This window comes from Balaenoptera physalus (assembly GCF_965194825.1).
Source record: "Balaenoptera physalus genome assembly, chromosome: 18".
Classification (NCBI taxonomy): Eukaryota; Metazoa; Chordata; class Mammalia; order Artiodactyla; family Balaenopteridae; genus Balaenoptera; species Balaenoptera physalus.
Window position 1 is genome coordinate 15,448,753 of NC_138899.1, and position 24,555 is coordinate 15,473,307.

Genomic DNA, 24,555 nt, shown 5'->3' on the forward strand with positions numbered 1-24,555 from the left:
AAGAGAGAAAGTGTGTATGTTAATATACTTGGAACACTCTATTCCTCAATCTTACCTGAGAAGCTTCCATACATGCCAGATTTTCTGGTACTGTCCAGACTGTACCATTTATTGTAGTGACATTACTATCACTGTCAATAGTCAAAGTATAGTTACAGCCAGTTGATTAAGTAACTGAAAATGTTACCTAAAAAAAATAATAAAACTCTCGAGTTTCTTCTTCCTTCACCCAAGGTCTACTCCACAATAGATTTTGTTAAATGGATTGCATCTCCTTTTCTCAGTTATTTTTAAAACTTCAGATTAAAAATAATAAAGTTTCCCCTCCCTTCACACCAACAATTCTGTAATTCAATACTTTAAATTTCTTTCCCAACCAATTAGCTTCCTGTTTTTATTATCTTCTCCTAAGAATCCTCTCTAGGACAGTATTCTGATCTTGCATCTTTTAATGCTAAAGATTCTATGAATCAAGGATCCTAACCTCATCAAAGCAAATAATTATTTGAAATATAGTAGTAGTCAAATTAAGAGTACCAGCAGTATATACCAAGAAAAACATTCAAATTTTGAGGGTGCAAATAAATAAAGCAAAAATTAGAATGAATGCAGATTCATTCATTGAAGAATTATGGATTTTTGAGGGAGACCAGAAGGGAATGCAATCTCATTTCAGAAGGGCCACAGAGGATACAAATTATGAAGCTTCCAGGATACACTTGCACGCATTTCTGTCAAGTTAATTCTAGGCCTCGTGGTCCACAGTAAAGCTACTCCTTTCGTAGGGAGGTAACCAAACTGTCCCAGCAATTGTGACAACTAGATTATCAGGTGCTTTGGGGGGAGGGGTGGGTGGTTCCAAAACCTCTCTGCTGCCAAGTAGGTTTTAGCAAACTGATCTTAAAACAAAAAGAACAAAACCCAGGAAATCTAAGTTCTGGGACTTCACGAATTACGGTGCCTTAGTGTATACAATCAGGCTGAGAACGGAGCGAGCAAACGATGCTTCTTTGAGAGAAGGATCTCGAAACTGGCAGCAGGAGAGTCATCAGCACATTCGTTAGTACGGGGAGGATTGGGGAAACGGTCTTTTAGGTGCAGAATACAGCCACTAACCGGGGGAGGTGCTGACAAGGATCTGGGGAGCAGCAACACAGGGGCTGGCCATAAACGCATGCCACGATTCCGGGAAGCTGCGATGGGGGCGGCTGCCGGACACGCAGGAAGCGCAGGTGAGCTGGGTGAAGTCCCCAGCCTCGCCGCCGCCGGCTCCCGGCTCCCCACGCGAGGCGGGGAGGGAGGGGCCGCGGGATGGGCCCACGAGCCTTCATCCCTCTCCCCGCCCCCGCACCTACCGTGGAACTCGAAGTGGCCGATGCTCTGGCCGTGAGCGTCTCGGGCCGCGGCGCTGCTGAAACTGCCTCGCAGCGTCTTACCCTGGCTGCCGGGTGGCCACCAGCAGCAGGTGAGGGCCACCGCCAGCAGCCGCAGCCCCCCCATCCCCGCCTCCTGCTCGGCACCCACACCCCTGCCCCTAACCGCCTGTGGCCGCGGCCCCACGTCTACAGCTTGAGATGGGGAGGTGAGGGGAGAGGGACCGGCGTCGCGAGCCCGTCCCCGGGAGTCTAACAGCCAATGAGGGGGCCCCTCCACCACGAGCCAAGGATACTCACCAATCAGAAGCTGAAATGGGCGGGACTGCAGATATGCAAGTCCCATCACTCCCCGGCCTTTTGGCTAGTTCCCGCCTTTTTTATGGAGACTCAGGAGGATGTTGCTTCAGGTTACGGAAAAATTATTGCCCTCCTCTCCTCCGCGCGCGCGTGTGGTGTCATTGCGCATGCGCGGGCGCGCGGAACGGGCCCGAAAGGTTTCCAGGCGTGCGTGGGATTCGAAAAGAGCTAAGAAACACACAACAGCAATGTTTCTGGTGAGGCGAGGAATACTCCAGCAAAGAAAGCCCTACGTGCCCATGTAACGTACTGGACGTTTCCAATTTAATGTCTCAAAAGCACGTAACTGCCCCTGTCCATTTAATGCCTGGCCTCTCGGCACCTTCAACCGACTTTTTCCTCCTAGGTTTCCTGTCTTCTTGAGCTATGCCATCATCCAAGAGGCCAGACAGCTGAGAATTATAGCGACACCGCCCCCCCCCCATATCGCCACCCCTCATACCTCTACATCCAATCAATTCAATGAAACAGAAGTTTATTAGCGCCTCTTCTGGACGGTTAGGTTACGAAGTGCCAGCCACTATTCTATGCAGGCCACCATCTTACCATTATTTACTTGGCCTATGGCAACCAACCCGACAACAGTCAATTTTCTCCAACTGGTTTCACACAGTCTATCTCTAGCCTAGTACCACAGAAAGCTTTCGGAAGCGCAGTATGACTGTATCACTTTCCTTCAAAGTCTCTCAATTGCCTTAGGACATAACCCAAACCCTTTAGAATATGACTTTCAAGTCTCTCGAATTGGCATCTCTCAACAGTTGATGTCCATCCTTACTGAGCCACTGTCAGTTTGCTAAACACACGCCAAGTTCTCCCCTCTGGGCCTATAGCACTTGCAGATCCCTCCTGCTGGAATACTTCACATATCCTACCATTCAGCCTCCACTTCATCTCCTTTTCCTACTTTACTTTCCCAAGGCAGGGTAAGAAGCCTTTCTCAAACCCTCAAATCTGTGTTAGATACCCCTGGTACCAGAATCCCTTACTGCCCTACCAGGGCAGTTACCACACTATTTTGTGAATGTCTATTGATTTATCTGAATCCCTTACTATATTGTAAGCTCCAGCTGGTCAGAGACTATGTCTGTCTTGATGAGAGTAGAAGCTCAAAAATCATTTCATGAATAAATGTATATAAATGATTTTCATTTGACAACAAGCTTTTATTACATGTAATCAAGTTCTCACAACAGACCTCATCATTTAGAAAAAGAAATCTTGAGGGAACATTTCATATATACCCAGCGTTTTTTATATCTGGATGACCAGGAATAAACTGGAGATATTAATATATGAGATTTTTATTTATTAAAATATTTTATTTATTTTTAATTATAAAAGTAATTCATGCAGCTTAGAAAAAAATTCACAGTCAAAAAAGTACGGGGAAAAAAAGTATGATGTAAAAATTGAAGTCCTCATTTCCTTCTTTCCCTGCTCATACGGATACCCAAAGGTAACTCCTTGTTAATAGTTTAGGGTGGATCCTTTAAGACGTGCATTTACAAATTATGTGGTGTTTGCAAACCAAGGACAGGAATAAAATTGGTCCTGAAAAAAATCTGAACATTGGCCTTGAATACTGTGACTATTTCTTCTTCTCTTCATAATCAACTTTGTTTTTCTCTCTCACTGAAGACAGGCTTCTTGATTCCTTGTTTCATTTGAATGAGTATAGCTACCAACAAGTTGCAAATTTTTATAGGTCCTCAGAGTTCAAGAAGAGCAACCAGACTATGCTAAAACCTTAGTCCAATTCCAAATCCCAGGAAGAGGATTCAGTTAGCCTATGGTGAGTCAGATGCACATCCTGTGGTCTGCCTGGGTGGGTCAACTTGCGGAGATGATAAAGGGTAGGGAAGTCTGGTCAGATAGAACCGTAAGTATTCACTACAATATATTTTGGTCCTCATTCCATGTTGGTACATTCTTTTTAAAAGCTATATATCAGCCCACTGCATTGAAGAAGTGAGACAATACTAGTAGGCATTTAGATTGTATCCAGTTTTTCATTATAGCAATGAACATACTTATGTTTTTCTGCAATTATCTATATTTTACATCATGAAATTTGGGGATCATAGAGTGGTGTGTACATTTGAACTTTTCATGTATGTTACCACTTGGCCCCCAAAAACAGTTGTAACAAATGACACATCCACATATACTGGGTATTCCCATTCTTCTTAGACTTTACCAGCACATTATGTGGAAAACAAAAACAAAAAACCAAGATATTTATCCATCTGAATAAACAGTATTTACTGACGGTTTATTCTGTGCCAGGCCTGGTCCTGAAGCCTTGGGATTATGGCAGGAAACAAAACAAAGGCCCTACCTTCATGGAATAGTAACAATGAGCAATTCAACATAAATGTTGAAGATGGCTATGGAGAAAAATAAAGAAGGGTAAAGTGGCTCGGCAGGGCTCGGGTACAGCTTGCTATTTTAACTGGAGTGATCAAGGAGGGACTCTCCACTAGGGTGGCATTCAAGCTGAGACCTGAGGGTAAAAACTAGGCAGACATCTGAGGAAAGGGCACCCAAGCCCAAGAGAAGAAGCATGCCTGGGAAATGCAAGGAAGACCAAAGGAGGGCAGGGAGGCTGAGGCAGGGTGAGTAAGAGGGAGAACAGTAGGAAGAGATCTAAGGATAGGATCTAAGGAACATCTTTACCACGACTGCAAGCGGCCCACACTGTCTGTAAATGGTGCCGACGACAAAGTAAAAGGCCATTTTTCAATTCCAACCTCCCATCTCCACAGTTTGAAAGAAGAGAACTAAGAGAACTGGAGTTCTCAGCTCAACCGGTGAGTAATCTGTGGAGATCGCTGTAGTTCAAGAATGAAAAGAAGGTCATCATTCCTAACTCCGACGACACGTGTAGCTAAGTAAAGCCTAATCCACGGTGGTGTCATTTGCCCCGGAACCTTTAAGACCCTACTTTCCCAGCTACCCCAGTCACTCCAATCCTCCGAGGTGTTGGCAGAGAAGAGCTGCGCCTGCGCAGTGGCGCTGCGCGGCCCGCACACCCGGAGGCCCCGCCCAGCACTCAGTGGGCGGGGACAAGTCAGCCCGAGCTCCGGAAGCGGCCGCTGCCTGCCCCGTTAACGTGTCAGGGGAGGGAGACGCGTCGCAAAAAGTCGCGGTGGAACTTCCCTACGATCTACAAACCTGGCGTTTTACGGTTCCAGTCCCTGCTGAGCTGGGAGATGTCGGCTGCGGGAAGGCCCGAGCCCTTGCGTCCTCCCGACGGCTTTGCGAAGCGGGTCCTGGTGACCGGGGGTGCTGGTTTCATGTAGGTAATGGCGCCGCTGGCGGAGTAGTGGCTCCCCAGAAACCCCAACCTTTCCCTGCGCCTCTGCTTGCCCTTGGCAACTTGGGATCAGCTTTGGGGATCTGATTGACAGGGGGAGGGTCTTAACGCACGACTGGGATCATCCCACCTCTCCACTTCCCGGCCTGCGAAGACGTGCGTGGCTCCTTTGAAACGGCTTGTTTTAAGCGCCTCCCAAACGAAGCAAAAGTGCTGTGGTACTGTCCACCTTTCTACCTGGCCCGAGAGGTACCTGTCACTCTTCTGAGTGCGACCCCTTTGCAGTAAGCTTCTCACCAACTGCCCCAACCCGAGCCCAGGGCCCACGATACACAGGCCTTGGACGTATAGGCTCCATGAACCGGTTTGGGGATTATGATAAGGGTTTCATTTATTCAGCAGACTTAAAAAAATCCTCTGTCGGTGTTTTGACCTGTACTAGTCGTTTGAAGCCTCTTTCCCTCTCACACCCGTATTTAATCAGCAAGTCTTCGCTCACTCCTTCCAAAGAGACCACTTCTCACCCTCCTCCCCTGTTCTACCCTAGCCCCTGTTAATGTCTGCTTTTGCCTAGACTGCTACTGTAGCTTCCTGATTGGTCACACTGCTTCCACTCTTGTTCCCTTAAAGCCTGTTCTCACGCACAGGTCAGTGTTTACTAAATAAGTGCGTAATTTCACTCCAAAGATTCCTGTCGGACTTAGAATAAAATGCAAACTCTTTACCATGTCTAGAAGACTCTCAGGTGTCAAAGCTCAAACCGGATCTCCTGTTGTTCCACCTCTTGCTTTTCTGGGCCTCTTGCAGTTTCTGGAACCCAGGAGGCTATTTTCCCCTATTTTGAGGCTTTTGCACTTGCTCCCCCTTTGCTTAGGCTGTTTGCATCACTCAGTTCAGATGTTTACGCAGAGGTCACCTCCTCCCGGCCTTAGCTGACCACCCTATCTAAAATAGACCCTCTCCCAACTAACACACTTATCACTACCTGAAACTATATTGCATATTTGTGTTTACTTGCTTATTGCCTGCATCCCAACCCTAGGATGTAAACCGAGTGAGGGCAGAGACTGGGGTTCCCTCAACACCTGGAAGAATGCTCCCCCCCCCCCTTTAGTATATTAGATCATCTCTTCCAATCTGACAGTGACTTGGAGGAGGGTACCAGGCAAGTTTCATTTAATGAAAAGGGGAGCATGGGCATAAAAGGGTGGTACAGTGCTGGTCCAGGAAAGGTACGTCCTAGAAAGTTCTGTGACAGGGCTGTCAAGTACAAACTCTGAATTCATAATTTGTTCCTAGGAGCCCAACGTTTTGGTGTATATGATAAAAATCTGGTGGATCATCTCACGGAGAGATGCCTCTGGCTCCGCTTCAGGGTCCTCTGAAACCCACTGTGCCACTAACCTCAGGATGGTTTCAGCAGTTCTTAGCCTTGGAAACCTAGGTTTACCACTTTACACCACCAGATTCTTATACCAAGAAATAGCAATTGCAATAGGCTACTGTGAACATGCACAACTCCTATGCTTATAACAGCTTAATTTTTACATAGTTACACCTGCAGTCTCTGAAAAGGCACATCGTCGTTTAAGTCCATCTGCAGTGAACACCACCCATTGTACTTATGATACTGCTTTACTCCCACGCTCAAAGGATGCGTGGACAGCATCATTTGGTTAATTATTTTCTTATACCCAGGACCAGTAAATTCTCTCTTCACCATAGTGTAAAGGGAGTGTAAGACTTTGTGTATCAATACTGTTGAGAAGATTAATGAAAAGTGTGGATGTGTGTATATTCAGCGTAGTTACATCATTTCTGTTATCTTGCAATAATTTGAAGGTATCTTTGAATAGTTTCCTAATACTCAGCAACTTAGGATAACGTTTGAGAATTTAAGGAAAAGGTTAAATTTTCTGCTAACAAGATACGCTTTTTTCTATAGTGCATCACATGTGATTGTCTCCTTAGTAGAAGATTATCCAAACTATATGATCATAAATCTAGACAAGGTAAGTTTTATAAAAATGAGCTCTGTGTTTAAAAAAAAAAAGAGCCCTGTGTGCTGAAACTTATTTATATTTTTAAAAAAGTATTAGAATCCTGTCCTGCTGATATTTTAGTTTTTTATTTAGTCATTTTAGCAGTTTAGGAGCCTATATAGTCATGTGTTCATACAGTTTTAAATCTTACATAAAGTCTTGAAACTTTTAAATTTGTTATGATAGCCCATAACGTAAAGGTTTTAAGTGCAGTATTTTTACTAAAAGAAAATCTTCACTCTGAATTCAGTATTTAGTGTAATCTTGTGATTGTTAACCTTTTTTGGCATTGAGATACTCTGATTATTTTATTGTATGATTTTATAACTGCCACCTCCTGAAAATTATATATTTATTTTAAAAACTAAAGTTCACGTAAATTAATTTAGTTTTGAGAATTTTTCTGTAATAATTGGAAGTTCCCTGGAGATTCTGAAAGCCATGATTGGTAATCACTGTGTTGTTGACTTTAAACACAAGATACAATTAGTTACCTTAATTTTATAAAACATAATAGTAAAAAATATAGAGAGAGAGACAAAAAATAATCTGTAAGTCTTAATAATTTTTGCCTGCCATAATATCATGGGCAGTAATTTTTTCCTCCATCTGTATACACTGATTTACCAACAGTTAACTCAGGAAAAAGCATAATGAGATACAATATGTGTAACACAGGTGTAATTGTATTCAATCACTAATTCCTTTTCAGTAAGGAATGGTGAACTCTTACAGCACCCCAGTGGCTGAAGGCAAATCTGGGTGGGAAAATTTTTTAAAGGAGGGGCTTATAAAAATTAATTTTTTTGTATTTTGAAAAGGTAACAAAATTACATATTTTTGTTTGTTTTTTACTTTTAAGATATCAGAAACTTCTAAAAACACTGAGAGCAAACACTTTAAGAAGACATGTTTTTGTGTTATGATCAGAAATCTATAGTATTTTAAATGAATTGATGTTTTATAGGAAAAGCTATTATCACTTTTTGCGTTGTTTTTTCCCCCTTCCTTACTTATTTTAAGCTGGATTACTGTGCAAGCCTGAAGAATCTTGAAACCATTTCTAATAAACAAAATTACAAATTTATACAGGTATGGAAGTATTCTTATAATTATATAATTATTTTATACTGTGCCTCTTTAGTCATTTAGACATTATATCTTTCTACTTTGTAAACTTGTGTAATATGGGCTTGGAAGCATGCTTATTAAAGACCTTTTTGATTTCCAGAAGTACCATGTGCTATAGAGAATATTACTTGTAGATTGATACTGCATATAAAGCTACATGTTATTTTTGGTGCCTTGGCAGATCTATGAGTAGCTGACTGAAATTCCATGGTGTGTGATTTTTAGGTCCTCACTAGCCTTCTTCATAAGGCCTTGCTGGTATTTAAAGAGATGGTATAAAGTAGGGTATTACTCAGGCCAGTCAGTAGTCAAAAACCCCACCGTACAAGCCCATGGTAGTCCAAAATATAAGCCAGGCAGCCAGGTCACTAATTCAGAAAGGGAAATTTTAATGTCAAATGAAACTACCTTATGATTTATGTTTTTTAAAGTGATTCTATAAACTCTCTTTTTAACCACAAATCTTAAAGAATATACTCAGCAAACATTTCATAATTTTTTTCTTCTATCTGAAAGTGTCTCCTTTAGTCACTGAAGAATTGTTGAGAATACGTATTTTTAGAACTAAATGTACATATAACATTAAAAATACTCATAAGTTTACTTAGTTGTGGTGAAATCCATCATTCCAGTTGTTATACTTACTTTGAATATATTTCAGTAGTGGTTATCTCAAACTTTTAAAAGTATGTTTATATTTTTTCCTGCTAACATAGTTACCTTAGGTTGGCAAGAATGTTAAGAAAAAAAGCTAGCACAGTCCACAGAAGTAGTTGGTGCTCAGAAAAATACTGTTTTAGACACTTATTTGCAAAAACATATTTTGAATTGAATATCTTGTATCCTAGGATGCTGAAGAAATACCTCATTACTGTATTTGACCCCTCAGTTGAATTTTCAAGATATTCTCTTTTATACCTGGGTTGGGGGGGATTAATCTTTTTTTTTATCATTTTTTTGTTCATGAAGTAAAATGGTTTTTATGGTTGGGAGTGCTCAATGAAGCTTAGTTTTTTCATGTTTGTTTTTTTATATAGGGTGACATATGTGATTCTCACTTCGTGAAACTACTTTTTGAAACAGAGAAAATAGACATAGTACTACATTTTGCCGCACAAACACATGTAGGTAAGCGTTGTTTTATGTTACGGTTATGATGGGCAAATGTTTTTTTTCCAGTGGCTAACTAGCCAAAATGAAGGTCCAATAATGGGGTTGAACAAGTAGGTACTTAATGTATGCGAAAGAACATATACCATGTTTTACCAGAGAAGCCTGTAGTCACTCTGTCCTCTAGATACTTGGCGCTATTCAGATCCCTTGTGTTAGTGTAGGGTAAAATGTATCCTTGGCTGTTATCTTAAAACTGAGTTTAGCCAAATCCAGAATAGTGATTACTTCTGGGGAAATGGGCCTTCAGCTGTATTTTTATGTTGTTTTTCTTAAGGTGGGTGGTAGATACACAGTTGAACATTATATTATTATCTGTACTGTTTTGTCCTAAGATATCTTCTAATAATTTGTCTAACATTTTATATTGTGAAATGTAATATATATTCAGAAGAATTTAGAAGTAAGGTTAAATGAATAATGATAATGTGAATACTCATGTAGCCATCACCTAAACAAAAGAATGTTGCTGAACCCTCTTTAGTAGTAGTATTACTACTGCCTTATTACCTGATTTTTAAGTTATAATTTCCCTTGGTGTTCTCTGCAGTTTTACTGTCTCTGTATTTATCTCTAAACAGTGTAGGTTAGTTTTGCCTCTTTTTAGATTTTATAAAAATGCGTATAAAATAGCATGTTTTGGTTTTGCTTTTTCATCCTTGTAGATTCATCCATGCAGTTGGGTGTAGGTATAATTTGTTCCTTGTCAGTGACGTACAATATTCCATTCTAAGCATATACCACAACTCCTGTGTCTGTTTTACTCTTGATGGACATATGGATTGTTTGCACGTTGGAGCAGTTTTGAACAGTACTACCATGAGCATTCTTACACATGCATCTTGGTACACATAAATATACATTTCTCTCAGTATATAACTGGAATTGTAAGATCTGCACACTTCAACATGGAGATAATTTCCAACTATATTCCAAAGCAGTTATACCAGTTTCTTCTCCTGCAGGAGTATATGAGACCTTCTGTTATTCTAGATCTTACCAAAGCTTAGTTTTGTCAGTCTTTTCCATTTTTGTCAATCTGAGTAGTGTGTAGAGTGGCATCTGATTGTGGTTTTAATTTGTATTTCCCTGATTACTGATGAAGCTGTGTACTTTTTATATGTTTATTAATAATTTCAGTTTCTTCTTTTGTGAAATGCTGTTGAAATCTTTTGCCCATTTTAAAATTTTTAAATCAATTGTCATTGATTTGTTGGACTATATATATATGTGTGTGTATATATGTGTGTGTGTGTATATATATATATGCACACACACACTGGATACTAGTCCTTTGTTATGTGTATTATATATATCTTCTCCTACTCTGGCTTATTTTTTCATCTTTTTGCTAGTGTGTTTTGATGAATAGATGTTCTTATATAAATTCTTCATGAATTTATATATCTTTTATGGTATGGTTAATGCTTTTTGGGTCTTAAGAAATTCTCTTTTACCCCAAGGTCATGAAGATATTCTTCTGTGTTATCTTTGAAAAGCTTTATAGCTTTGCCTTTCACATTTAGATTTGTAATCCATCTGAAACTCATTTTTATATGCAGTATGAGATAAGAATCCAATTTCATTTTTTTCTATTTGAATACCAATTGGACCTCTACCGCTTATGGGAAAGTTCACCAGTTTCCACTGCGCTGTCATGTATCAAGTATCTATATGAGTATCTGTTTCTCAACTCCCCATTTGTCTGTCTGTGCCTGTGCTGATTACACAGTATATTGACTAATGTAGTGTTTTCATATCTGGTAGAACAAATCCTTCTACTTGCTTAATGATAAAGTGGTTTCCCTTCCAACAGTTTATGAGATGCTTACCAGTACTTCCTGTTGTCAGTCTTTGGTGGTTTTATTATATTTTTCCCTGATTATTAATGATGTTAAAAACCTTTGCATTTGTTTACTGGATTATCCTCCTCCCTTTCCTACTTGTATATCTCTTTAGAAAGTTTCCGTGTAAGTCTGTTTACCATTTTCAAGTGGGTTGTCAGTTTTTTCCTTACAGATTTTTATAAGTCCTTTATATATTCTGAATTCAAACCTTTTGCCACTATCTTTTTTCCAATCTGTGATTTGCCTTTTCACTTCCTTTCTATTTTATTTTATCTCATCTCATCTCACCTCACCTCAACTCACCTCACCTCACCTCACCTCACCTCAGCTGCGTTGTGCGATCTGAGTTCCCCAACCAGGGATTGAACCCAGGCCCTTGACAGTGAGAGTGCTAAGACCTAACCACCAGACTGCCAGGAATTTCCCTGCCTTTTCACTTTCTTAATGATATCTTTGGATCATTTGAAATTCTTCATTTCAGTGTAGTCCAGTTTATCAACCTTTTCCTTTATGGTTAGTGCTCTTTGTGTTCTGTGTAAGAACTCTTTTCCTACCTCCAAGGTCATGGAGATATTCTCTCATATTCTTTTCATAAAAGTTATTGTTTTGCCTTCTACATTCAGATTTTTTCCCCATATGAATATCAGCTTGACCCAGCACCATTTATTGAAAGAATCAACCTTTCCCCATTGCCACCTTTGTTGGAGATCAAGTACCCATATATGCATGGTTCCGTTTCTGGGCTCCTGTTCTGTTCCATTGGTCTTTGTCTATCCTTATGCCATTAACACACTGTAATTACTGTAACTTTATAATAATTCTTGATACCAGCAAAGCAAACCCTCCTACCTTTTAGTTGTTCCAAAATTTTTTAAAATGTAAGAGCATTTTAAATTTTAGATGTATCATTTCTTTTCTGAATTAAAAAAAAAGTGTTTCCTGCAAATATAGCACTGATAGTTTTCTAGGTTCTAAGAATTCACACGTACTATGTAATTTGGGCTTAAAGAAATCATAAATGGCAATGCACCTTATGTTATTTTTAACACCGTTGCAGTTGTGGTGAATGAAGAAAAGTGAATAGAGCTTTCCTTAAGCCTGAGTCTACTGTTTAGTATTTGCTTTGTCCCTTGAGTGGAATTGTTCTAGCTTTTTCTTCTTTTTTTTAGATCTTTCGTTTGTCCATGCCTTTGAGTTTACGTATGTTAATGTTTATGGCACTCACGTTTTGGTAAGCGCTGCTCATGAAGCCAGAGTGGAGAAATTTATTTATGTCAGCACAGATGAGGTCTATGGAGGCAGTCTTGATAAGGTGAGCTTAGAAAACGACTGTTTCGGACTTCCCTGGTGGCGCAGTGGTTAGGAGTCCTCCTGCCAATGCAGGGGACACGGGTTCGAGCCCTGGTCCGGGAAGATCCCACATCCCGCAGAGCAACTAAGCCCGTGCGCCGCAACTACTGAGCCCATGCACCACAACAATTTTTTTTTTTAATTTTAATATTTATATATTTATTTATTTTTGGCTACATTGGGTCTTCGTTGCTGCACGCGGGCTTTCTCTAGTTGTGGCGAGTGGGGACTACTCTTCGTTGCAGTGTGCGGGCTTCTCATTGCGGTGGCTTCTCTTGTTGCAGAGCACGGGCTCTAGGCGTGTGGGCTTCAGTAGTTGCAGCACGTGGGCTCAGTAGTTGTGGCTCACGGGCTCTAGAGCACAGGCTCAGTAACTGTGGTGCACGGACTTAGTTGCTCCGCGTCATGTAGGATCTTCCCAGACCAGGGCTCGAACCCATGTCCCCTGCATTAGCAGGCAGATTCTTAACCACTGAGCCACTAGGGAAGCCCTGCACCACAACTACTGAAGCCTGCACACCTAGAGCCCTTGCTCCGCAACAAGAGAAGCCACCGCAATGAGAAGCCCGCACACTGCAATGAAGAGTAGCCCCCGCTCGCCACAACTAGAGAAAGCCCGTGCGCAGCAACGAAGACCCAACACAGCCAAAAATAAATAAATTAAATAAGTAAATAAAACAGATGTTATAAAAAAAAGAAAGAAAATGACTGTTTCACCTACTTACCCCGTACCACCATAGAAACCTGTCTTATGAAAACCTACTCTGGACTTTTTTCATCTTCTGATTATACACACTTGTGGGACTCCCCAGAATATTATTCTGTTGTGTCTTCTGTTCAGATCAAATAATACCACCCCAAATGGGGAACCACAGCCTAGTCTGGTACAGATTTATATATGTAATATGACCGACATATTTTGCAAGCAAGCAGCAGCTTTTCCCTGATCACCCAGTCTTACATCATGAATGTCATTCCCATGGGCCAAAGCATGTGTAAGTTACACTGCAGCATAAAGCCTGTCTCCCTTCTCTTCCACTCAGAAAAGCATATTGTACTGTCAAGGAGTGAGTGTGAAATTGTAGAAACTGGAATTTGTTCTCCTTTGTTAATCATTTGTAAACATTATACTTTTTATGCAAAGAGAGGCTCCATTCTCCAGTCTGTATTTTTCATAGTCAGTGTTTACAATGACCTCATTTTGTTTTGTTTTATTTTTTAAATGCATTTATTTACCAAAACACGTACATAGTGGGGAAAAAAACCAAGTAGTTTGAAAAGACTTATAATGAGAAAAAGCAGACCCTGACCACTTCTCCTCAGTGCCCAATCCCACTTCTGAGGAACAACCATTTGCAAACTCTCTTTGCAGTTTTTATCAGGTAAGCTTCTTCCTTGTACTCCTGTCAGCCTACATCAGATCTGACACAGTAGCCAGAATGCTTTTTAAAATATAAGTCAGATCATGATATTACTCTCATCAAAACCCATCAGTGTTTTGACAGTGGCCTTCAAGGTTCCACATGCTCTGGCCTCTAGCTTTCAGACCTCTTCTCACATTTCTCTTCCCTCACACTAGCCTCCTTGTAGTTCCATTGGACACAGTCTGTCTCAGGGCCTTTGCACTTGCTGTTCTGTCTGCCTGCCTTACAGGGTTGTTGTGAACTTTAAAGAAGTTACTATATGTAAAGTGCTTAGAAAAATGCCAGGCACATAGCTGGGTTTCAATAATTTTTTTTTTGGCTGCATTGGGTCTTTGTTGCTCTGCAGGCTTTCTCTAGTTGTGGCAAGTGGGGGCTACTCTTCCTTGCGGTACGTGGGCTTCTCACTGCGATGGCTTCTCGTTGCGGAGCATGGGCTCTAGGTGCACGGGCCTCAGTAGTTGTGGCGCATGGGCTCAGTAGTTGTGGCTTGCGGGATCTAGAGCGCAGGCTCAGTAGTCATGGCTTACTGGCTTAGTTGCTCCACGACATGTGGGATCTTCCTGGACCAGGGATCGAACCTGTGTCCCCTGCATTGACAGGATTCTTAACCACTGCACCACCAGGGATGTCCTCAATAAATGTTTTTTAAATGTACTGATTTACATTTCAAGTTTGTAATATGTTCTCCGATTTTTCTACTTAGAAAGTATACATAATACTTATTTTTTTAATATGTCTTTTTAAAATTAGGAATTTGATGAATCTTCTCCCAAACAACCTACAAATCCTTATGCATCATCTAAAGCAGCTGCTGAGTGTTTTGTACAGTCTTACTGGGAACGATACAGGGTAAGAACTGATTTCAGAAACTCTAGAATCATTTTTCTTTGGACTTAGGTGTTAAAACTCCAAGTTAGCATTAGCAGCATTTCATTTTCAGGATGGCAGACATAGATTAAGAAAAGTTATATATTAAGGAATTTTAAAAACTGATTTCCTATATTGTGTGGACAAAGCAGGGACCTACTTCTTATCCAGTTCATCATTTAAAGGAATAATTTATGTATATATTTTTTTCTACTTCACTAATAGGTAGGGTGTTACAGCTAGAGTGAAAAGCCCTGCTGGAATGTCCTGATTCCCAGGAGTCCTCTGAGTGAAGGAAGACAGAGGGAGGGCAGGTTCCCTTACCTGCCGCTGCTCCTCTCGGCCCCTCGTGAGAGGGAGATAGATTTGCCCCAGTGGCTGTGTCAGTGTCCATGCAGGAGCCTTGCCCACTGTGAGTCATCAGCTGGAACCCCTGCACTTGGCTTCCCACTGACCTTCCAGAGTTATTAGGGACTGGGTCAGAAAGACGAACCAAGGAGTTGCTTCAGCTTCTCTAGCCTTTTGTGTTCCGGTAGCATTGGTCTTTTCCCTCCACAGACGCTCTTTTTGTTTGTAAGGGTTAGTCCAACAGAGAACAATGTAATGATGAAGTGTAACATCTCAGGTGGTCTCTGAAATAATCAGGTAGAAATGTCCTTAATTTCCTGCTATCAGACCTACAAACCCGCCCCCATCTGTATTCATCCTTCCCTTGTCCCAGTGAAGAGACTATTCCTCTTCTTCCTTTTGGAACCTCCGCCTTTATCTGAATCCCGTCCTCTCCTGTCTTTTCAGGAACCTTACATTAGAAAAAATTCCCTTTGCTTCTGTCCTTAAGGTGTGTGGAATTATTCAGTCAAAAGTGCCAATATGTTAGAACTGCTTATCTTTAGATAATCATTATTATTGGACCTTTCCATCACCTTAATGTCGAACTCTCTTCAAGTTTCCAGTTGTCATCACACGAAGCAGTAATGTTTATGGACCACATCAATATCCAGAAAAGGTACATTTTACTTTTGAATTCCTGATGTGTTTTAGTGATTGCAACTTCTCATTATTTAAAATAATCTCTCTTCAGTTATTTGTCCAAAATAATTTATGTTGCAATTAACCGTAATTATAAATGCTTTATAGGCCACATACAAATCTCATCATGTTTAGAGTTTGAAAACTTGAGTTTAAGTCTCAACTTGATACTCACCAGCTGGGATGACCTTAGGTCCTTTGAGCATTGTCTTTAAATTCACGGGTAATGCTAATACTTAGGAAGGATTTTGAAGGGTCCAGTGAGATGATGTATGTGAAAATGCCTTGTACTTCGCAGGATTCTAAAACACTATAGAGTACTCCCATCACTACTGTCACACCAGTGAAGACTCCTTCCTAGTATGCAGTCAGACCATATGTCAGGCTGTACAGAAACGTAGACGCTAGTTAGAGTGATGCAGGAAGCTTGTACATAAACTTGTCTTAAAGGCAGCCGAGTAGCTGTCCCCCAACTCCTCTATTGTTGCAGGCCTGAATGTCGTCCAGAAAGTAGTTTAGCAAATAACGAAATGTAGTTAAAAGGCTGAAAATGTGTGAGGTCGATTCTGTATCATTAAGCCCAATGTTAAGTAACTACTAGTCTCATTGCCTAAATTTATTTATTAAAATTTTTATTGGAGTGTAGTTGATTTACAATGTTGTGTTCGTTTCAGGTGTACAGCAGAGTGAATCAGTTATACATATATCTCACTGCCTCAATTTAGAGCTGGGTTTTCTCACTTCTCAGCCGCTGGTTGCCTTGATCTGTCTGCCCAGAGGAAAGGGCCATATCATGATCTGCTGATATTAATATATATTTGGCTTAATTTTTTAACAGACTTATTATAAATTTAATAATTTCTTATCTCACCATGTTTAACATAAATTTTCTTTGAATCCAGTGGCACTGGAATTACTTTTTATTAATCTCACAGGCACCTATTGAACAGGTACTGTATGCAAAGTAAAAAGTGTGATATGCTTCCTGCTCGTGTAAAATCAACACAAAAGTGAGCTTGCGGTGAGAGCAAACTGTTCAGGAAGATTTTTTCTGAACTTTTTCACTATTTATATCATTTTATCTTCATTTTTATCTAGCAGATAACTGGCATTTGTGAAATAGGAAACGATCTTACAGTTCTTTTACTTATCAAAATTACACTAAGTGTTTCTTGAACTCCTGATAAGAATTAGAATTTGCCCATAAGTGTATTTCTTAACAATAATAATCCTTTAATCTTATGATGAATTCAGGTTTATATTAATGAATGAATTTCCAAAGTCTGAAATGATAATTTAAATATTCTTTTAGGTTATTCCAAAATTTATATCTTTACTTCAACACAACAGGAAATGGTATGTTATTTACCTTTGTACCCATGTTTTTCTGGTATGCTAGAGTATTTAGTGTCAGTCTTTCTTGAAAATCATAAAGTGTTAGAGTTGGAGGCCTTAGGATTTAATGTCCCAACAAATTTAAGAATTCCTTCTACAGTCAGTGTAATAGTTTAATAAATAATTATAATATATAATTCATCTTTATAATTTGATTACTAAGATAATTTTCATTCTTAAATAATCCATCCTAAAACTTTGAGTTATAGCATTAAAATTTGTCATCCATCATTATATAATTTTACTTTTTCAAAAGATTGAACTGTAGATAGTCTTCAAAGTGAACTTAAGGTATAAAATTGATGAATCAGTATTTCTGCAGGGGTCACTTACATGTTTGCCACTTTCCTACTGAGCACCCACAGGGGGGTTGGAGGTCAGTTAAGAATGATGGATAAAATCTGGAAGTCATGAGAATTTGTATTTTCAGTAAGAGATGTCTAGGATCTTCATGGGAATTGCCTTCTCTGGAATTGTACCCAATCATTGCCTTACCCTGGTTTGGGGGAGCTTACTTTTTTTTACACTTTATGATTCCCTTTCATTTCATCTTTTTAGCTGCATTCATGGATCAGGGCTTCAAACAAGAAACTTCCTTTATGCTACTGATGTAGTAGAAGCATTTCTCACTGTCCTCAAAAAGGGAAAACCAGGTGAAATTTATAACATTGGAACCAATTTTGAAATGTCAGTTCTCCAGCTTGCCAAAGAACTAATACAACTGGTATGTATATATTATAAAAGGGTAGTATTTTCAAAATTGTCACTAAATTAGTGACAGTAATCACTAATTTTGTCAAAATCAACAATTTACAGTTGACTCATTTGAAAAGTGAACCGGTTAAAAAAAGGAACTTCATAATTCCATATGTGTGCTGAGATGTGTCATTATTTGAAACTGCATCACTCATTTAGTCACAGCTTTTCAGGAAAAAAATTCCACAGCATTAAATGTACATACCCATTATAAGACATACTCAATTTCAGAAAATCGAATGTTAAATTGCGTGTCCTAGAATCAAGGAACACTGATATATAGATAATAGTTATGAGTGTTTTTATGTACTAGTGAGCATCAATTATAAATCTCAGGATTCAGTAAAAAGAGCGACTGAACGAATGGAAAAAACTTGTTTTCCTTTACACTACTCACAGAACACTCTGTCCTCCAAACGTGTGAGTTTTCCACGCCCAGCAATTCTCAGACACCAGCTCGGTGTCCTACAATTTAACTCAGTTCTGACATTACCTGTCTGGTGATGGTGTCAGATCCCACAGGTTAAGGGCTCAGTCTCACAAGACTGCCCTCACTTCACATGTCAATCCCGAGACCTGGCTGTCACCTGTGCTTTTGATCGACAAGGTATAAGTCTGAGGGGCTCACAGAACTCAGGAAAACAGTTTACCCACTAGATTACCGGTTTATTACAAAGGATGGAGGAGATGCATAGGGCAAGATATGAGGGAAAGGGCGTGGAGCTTCCTGCCCTCTCCGGGTGTGCCACCTTCCCAGCACCTCCGTGTGTTCAGCAGCCTGGAAGCTCTCCTCTTGGGTTTTTATGGAGGCTTCAGGAAGTAGGCATGATTGATTAAATCATGGCCACTGATAATTTGTTCCACTTCTGGTCCCCTTCCCCTCCCTGGAGGTGGGGGCAGGGAGGCTGAGTTCCATCTCTCCAATCACATGGTTGGTTCCCTTGGCAAGCAGTCTTCATCCTTAGGCGCTTTCCAAAAATCACGTGTTAACCTGAACTCTGGTGTGGTTGAAAGGAACTTATGACACCTTTATCTCTCATCACCAGGAAATTCCAAAGGTTTTAGGAACTCTGTGCCAGGAGCAGGGATGAACACCAAATATATATTTCTTATTTTAAATCGCAATATCACACTGAGTAATAACCAAAAGCCAAAAAAATTCATTTTCTCCTATAGTTTATATAATGTGTACTCTCTCAGAGCTTCAGATGGAATTCAGGTTATAAAGTATGGAAAGTGTTAATAAAATGCTATTCGTCTTAGCTGTCTTCCCCACTTGGAGGAGGTTGTTTTTCTTGTCTTTTGAATCAGTTGTTGAATACCATTTTATTCTCTGGTCTCACTTTATAATTTGACTCGAAAGTCTTCTCCATTTTGACAGATCAAAGAGACCAATTCAGAGTCTGAAATGGAAAACTGGGTTGATTATGTTAATGATAGGTGAGTAACAAGTTGAAACATTGGGGAAAGGTTGTGAAATCTTAGGTACTTATAAGATTATAAAATGTATGGACTTACCCAGAAAAGTTTATCTTTTTTGAGTTTTCTGCTAAAATGTTTTTTCCTGATTATAAATGTCATAACAATAAACTGTAGCATTATTATTAGCTGTGTGACTTAAAGAAAGCTATTGACCCTTTCCAAGTCTGAGATTTCCTTGAGTGTGAAATAGGGATAATAATATCTTGCTTATGGAAGTATTTTAAAATTTAATTTATAATGTATATAAACTACCAGACCCAGGGCATGGAACATAAGTCCTAACAAGTTTATGCGTATTTATTCATTCATTCATCAAACATTTAGGTGTGAGACATTGCATTCATACCTAGATTGTGGTTGAAATGAGAAAAGGATAAGACACAGAGAGGGTTAGGCTTCTGGATTATAGATGATTTTTAACATATACTTTATTTTACAAATATATAAGTGTGTCATCAGGGAGAATTTTTTGAGAGAAAATTTGAATTATGGACACACATTATTTCTCTTAGTATTTAAATTTGTAAATAGGGAATTTCCTGGTGGTCCAGTGGTTAGGACTCCACGCTTTCACTGCCGAGGGCCTGAGTTCAATCCCTAGTCTGGGAACGAAGATCCCGCAGGCCGTGCAGCAGGGCCAAAAATAAATAAATAAATACATTTGTAAATATATATCCACAGTATCATTTTAAATCTGTTTTGTTTTCCAAGACCTACCAATGACATGAGATATCCAATGAAATCAGAAAAAATACATGGCTTAGGATGGAGACCTAAAGTGCCTTGGAAAGAAGGAATACAGAAAACAAGTATGTTATGAATTGATCATTTGGGGGGAGGGGGAGAATCAGAAAAATTTTAAGGCACAGTAATTTATTTTAGGACACTACAAACAGTGTTGCAGTGAATCACTTTCGCTTTTCAAATTTTTACATTTAATGTATTTCTAACATTAGTAATTAAGTATCTTGAATTTCATAGACTAACTTCTGATTAGGCTTCCTTTGTCTTACTAGCATTTATCAGATACCTATTTCATTGATTCTCAGATGCACATTTTTTCACATCCTTGAGAGGTATGTGTTTTACAATCACTAGTGTCTTATATTATTATTTCAACTTTTTTTCTTTCTTACTAATATGTAAAGTAGTGGTCCATCTTAAGATCAGGCATCTGAGATTTGGTGAAATAGAGACAGTTGCCGTCTTTGAGCGTCTTGAGTCTTTTTATACTGAAACAAACAAATAGGAAGCAAATTTGGTATGTGCAGAAATAGCCATTAAAATAAGTGTATATATAGTCTGTGCATATATGTTAAATTCTGTTTAGAAATGTACTCAAGGGAAAAGATACCCAAGTATAGGAAAATGTCTCGGTTCAGAGCTTGACATACAAAATATTTGTGTTGAATTTTAAAAAACAAATTCAGGGACTTCCCTGGTGGTCCAGTGGTTAGGACTCCGTGCTTTCACTGCTGTGGGCCCCGGTCAGGAAACTAAGATTTTGTAAGCTGCGCACACAGCACAGCCAAAAAAAAAAAAAAAAAGCGAATTCAAAGGTAATTTATTATTTTTCAACTAAAAAAACTTTATTAATAGGATAGCAACATAAAATAATTTTACATATTAACAAAAGGAAGTTGACATCATCTCACTGTGCCTATCATGTAGTATTATGATGTTTACATGAACAAAATACTACACTTTTTTTCCTATGACTTTAAAACCAGTACAAGTGACTTATCTCCCTTTCCCCCTGAATTCCCTAAAATTAGAATGTTTTAATACTTGTACCAGCAAATTCAGTATTGAAGGACTTTTGAAGTTAAAAAGAAAAAAAATTGTTGATTTTTAAATCTACGTTTTCAGGTGATGAAATATCTTCTGATTAACATCGTTGGTTAGTTCAAAATCAAATTGTTTTCGTCATTAGGCAATCCTTGCCTACACATTAGCTGATGGGCAAGGCTTTTCTTACTTAGCAGGAACTCAGTAAATATTGGTTACCTGATGTTTAGTTTTTTATTTTTTATTTTTGTCTTTTTGTTTTATCAGTTGAGTGGTACAGAGAGAATTTTCACAACTGGAAGAATGCAGAAAAGGCATTAGAACCCTTTCCAGTACAACCACCGTTTGTATAGTCGGGACAGTTTTCAGAGAAAGAAGAAACTTATCCTACCTCAACAAGTGATATGAAATCAAGCGACCAAATGAAGTGTCCTCCTTTCATTTGGAATTAGATTATGACTTTTTGTATAAAATTCAAATGTAAAATGCCTCAGTCTTTAGAAGAGGTTCAGTATTAGCATAGGATTTAAATATCAAAATTCTCTCAGAAACCTTTTCTCCTAAAAATTAGGGACCAGTAAGCATAGAAAGACTCTTCTGTAGGTGTAGGCCAGGAAGGAGGAAATCTCCTGGTTCTGAGAACAAGGACAGGTAATAGCTCTGGGCAGATGACAGCCTTCGCTGGCATTGAACTCAGCTTCCCATCCTTTCCCACTGCCTAGACAGTCTCTGAAGTTTTTTAGGCAGTGTAGGATGAGCCTTTTGCCCTAATTTATCTTTTTAAGGTCTGATGTGCTACAGTTGCTTTAAAAATGAAACAAATGGAAGCATATCTAGCACTTTTTAACTTTATTTGATAATTTTGTACAATTAAGTTAAATATTTTTTAAAAGAAGGATGTAGTTTTTATATTTTCAAAATTGGTCATTGAACTATGTAAGTAATCTTGTATCAGAGAAATTTTATCATGTATTTACTGTTTAAAATGATTTTATTTATAAAATTATCAATACTTTAATGTATTAATGTATAATGTAGCTTTTTTAAAAGTAATGTATGTTTTTGTTTTGCTGTAAAAATTTTTTTTAAATACTTGATTATCATGTATTTTTAGTTCCTCTCTTCCCTAAAGACTTTAAGATGATTTGAAAAGGTAACTGATTGGATAGTACATTCAGAAAAGGAAAAGGGTCAAAGACTATGCCCAGCTTTCTGGCCTCAGTGTGTGACTGGTGCCTTGTTTTCTCTGTGGAGTAGGAAGCAAGGTTATTAACTCAGAGGTGGTTGAAGGAGGGCGATAGGAGTGGCATAAGGGCCTGGGGCATGTGGAGACTGGGAAAAGTGTAGTAAGCAGATTGAAAATTAGTAAGGGGATTTGCCAAACAGGAATGAAACACAAACTGAGGCCGAACACTGTAATTGCAGAATTCTGCTATGTGTCGAAATAGATTGAGCCAGAGCTGGGCTCAGTGTGAGGCCCAGGGACTAGAGTTGAGTGAGATCGACTGAAATGATGGTCCCCTGGTCTTAGGTGTGTAGGGAAGAAATGCTTCTTGGAGGTAGCCTGTAGCTCTAGAGAAAATGGAGAGGGCCGAAGGGAGTGGGGGTAAGATCTCAGGGAGGCAACTGTAGGAAGTTACAGGCAGAAAATGGGACCAACTGAGAGCAAATAGTCTTTGATGGAGTTTGGTCATTGAGGATAGCTGACAAAATAAAAACACTTGTTCTGTGTCATTTGTTCTTGCACATATTTTTGTGATCTTTCAGGCAGTGAAAATACCCTGTATGATAATATGATGATGTCCATATGTCAATTTACATTTATCCAAACCCACAGAATGTAAATATAACACCCAGAGTGAACCCTAAGATAAACTATGTCCTTGGGGTGATTATGGTATGTCAATTTGGATTCATCCTTGGTAAAAAAAAAAAAAAAAAAAAAAGCACCATTCTGGTGAATGATGTTGATAAGTAGGGAGACTATGCATATGTAGGGACAGGGAGTATATGAGAAATCTCTGTACCTCCCTCTCAATTTTGTGATAAACCTAAAACTCTAAAAAACTTGTCTTAAAATTAAAAAAAAAAAAAAGAACAACCTTAGAAAAGAAATCGGCTAAGTTGAAAGCTTTTGGTGTCCAAGAGCCCTCTGAAAGCTGCCCTTTCCTCCCTGCTCTACTCAACTCGCTGCCATCTGGCTTCCTTTCCACCTCCGCTGCAAGAATTCTCCCTATAGTCGCCAGCCTCAGAAACCCTCCTGAGAAATGTCATCTACTCTCATCGCTTTCATTACCATCTTTTTTTTTTTTTTTCCAATTTCAATTCCTTATCTCTATGCCAGGATCTCTTTTCTGAGCTTCTGATCTCCAGTTTGAAATCAGTTTGATAGGGCCTCCAAAATTTAAACATAGAATTATCATATGATCCAGCAATTCTACTCCTAGGTATATATCCCAAAGAATTGAAAGCCGGATCTCAAACAGTTATACTTGTACACCAATGTTCATTGCAGCATTATTCACTATAGCCAGAAGGTGTAAAGTACCTGTATGTACATCTACAGATGAATGGATAAATAAGATGTGGTCTATACAAACAGTGGAATGGTATGATTCCACTTGTATGAAGTACCTAGAGTAGGCAAATTCATAGACACAGGAAGGATAATAGAGGTTTACCAGGGCCTGGGGGAGAGGGGGAAAGTGGGGAGTTTTTGTTTAATGGGTACAGACTTTCTGTTTGGGATGATGAAAAAGTTCTGAAAGTGGATAATGGTGATGGTTGCACAACACTGAATGCACTTAATGCCACAGAATTGTACACTTAAAAATAGTTAACATGGCGCTTCCCTGGTGGCGCAGTGGTTGAGAATCTGCCTGCCAATGCAAGGGACACGGGTTCGAGCCCTGGTCTGGGGAGATCCCACATGCCGCGGAGCAACTAAGCCCGTGTGCCACAACCACTGAGCCTGCACGTCTGGAGCCTGTGCTCCACAACAAGAGAGGCTGCGATAGTGAGAGGCCCGTGCACCGCGATGAAGGGTGGCCCCCGCTTGCCACAACTAGAGAAAGCCCTCGCACAGAAATGAAGACCCAACACAGCCATAAATAAATAAATAAATAAATAAATAAATAAAATTTTAAAAAACAAATCAACAAAAAAAGCTTTCTTCCTTTGCCTTCAGCAGCATTCCTCTCCCATTTCACTCACCATTTAGAT

General features: G+C 39.4%; 2 protein-coding genes across 5 annotated transcripts in view; one reads left to right on the forward strand and one right to left on the reverse strand.

Moving 5' to 3' along the window:
• Window positions 1–1,532, reverse strand: part of GPR180 (G protein-coupled receptor 180) — a 282,996-nt gene extending 281,464 nt beyond the window's left edge. For 3 of the 4 annotated variants that reach the window (XM_082434663.1, XM_082434664.1, XM_082434666.1), the window contains exon 1: window positions 1,356–1,532. In XM_082434663.1, the coding sequence (XP_082290789.1) occupies window positions 1,356–1,500 (145 nt within the window). In that variant the 5' untranslated portion in view covers window positions 1,501–1,532. Of the gene's footprint in view, window positions 1–1,116; window positions 1,335–1,355 lie in introns of those variants that run through there. The other variant, XM_082434665.1, reaches the window with a different exon arrangement.
• A 3,245-nt stretch (window positions 1,533–4,777) lies between these two features.
• Window positions 4,778–23,067, forward strand: TGDS (TDP-glucose 4,6-dehydratase). Its single transcript, XM_082434719.1, has 12 exons — window positions 4,778–5,034; window positions 6,998–7,064; window positions 8,118–8,186; window positions 9,263–9,353; window positions 12,412–12,554; window positions 14,767–14,865; window positions 15,830–15,889; window positions 17,225–17,268; window positions 17,866–18,031; window positions 19,445–19,503; window positions 20,257–20,354; window positions 21,601–23,067. Exons 1-12 carry the CDS (start codon window positions 4,949–4,951, stop codon window positions 21,684–21,686), a joined length of 1,068 nt encoding a protein of 355 aa, XP_082290845.1. The 5' UTR covers window positions 4,778–4,948; the 3' UTR covers window positions 21,687–23,067.
• Window positions 23,068–24,555: the final 1,488 nt, after the last annotated feature.

Excerpts from the sequence above, each read along its gene's own strand:
- TGDS (XM_082434719.1), top strand. The coding sequence starts at position 4,949 with ATGTCGGCTGCGGGAAGGCCCGAGCCCTTGCGTCCTCCCGACGGCTTT. Across the intron at positions 9,354-12,411 it reads TGCCGCACAAACACATGTAG|ATCTTTCGTTTGTCCATGCC; the intron begins GTAAGCGTTGTT and ends TCTTTTTTTTAG. Across the intron at positions 19,504-20,256 it reads GTTGATTATGTTAATGATAG|ACCTACCAATGACATGAGAT; the intron begins GTGAGTAACAAG and ends TTGTTTTCCAAG.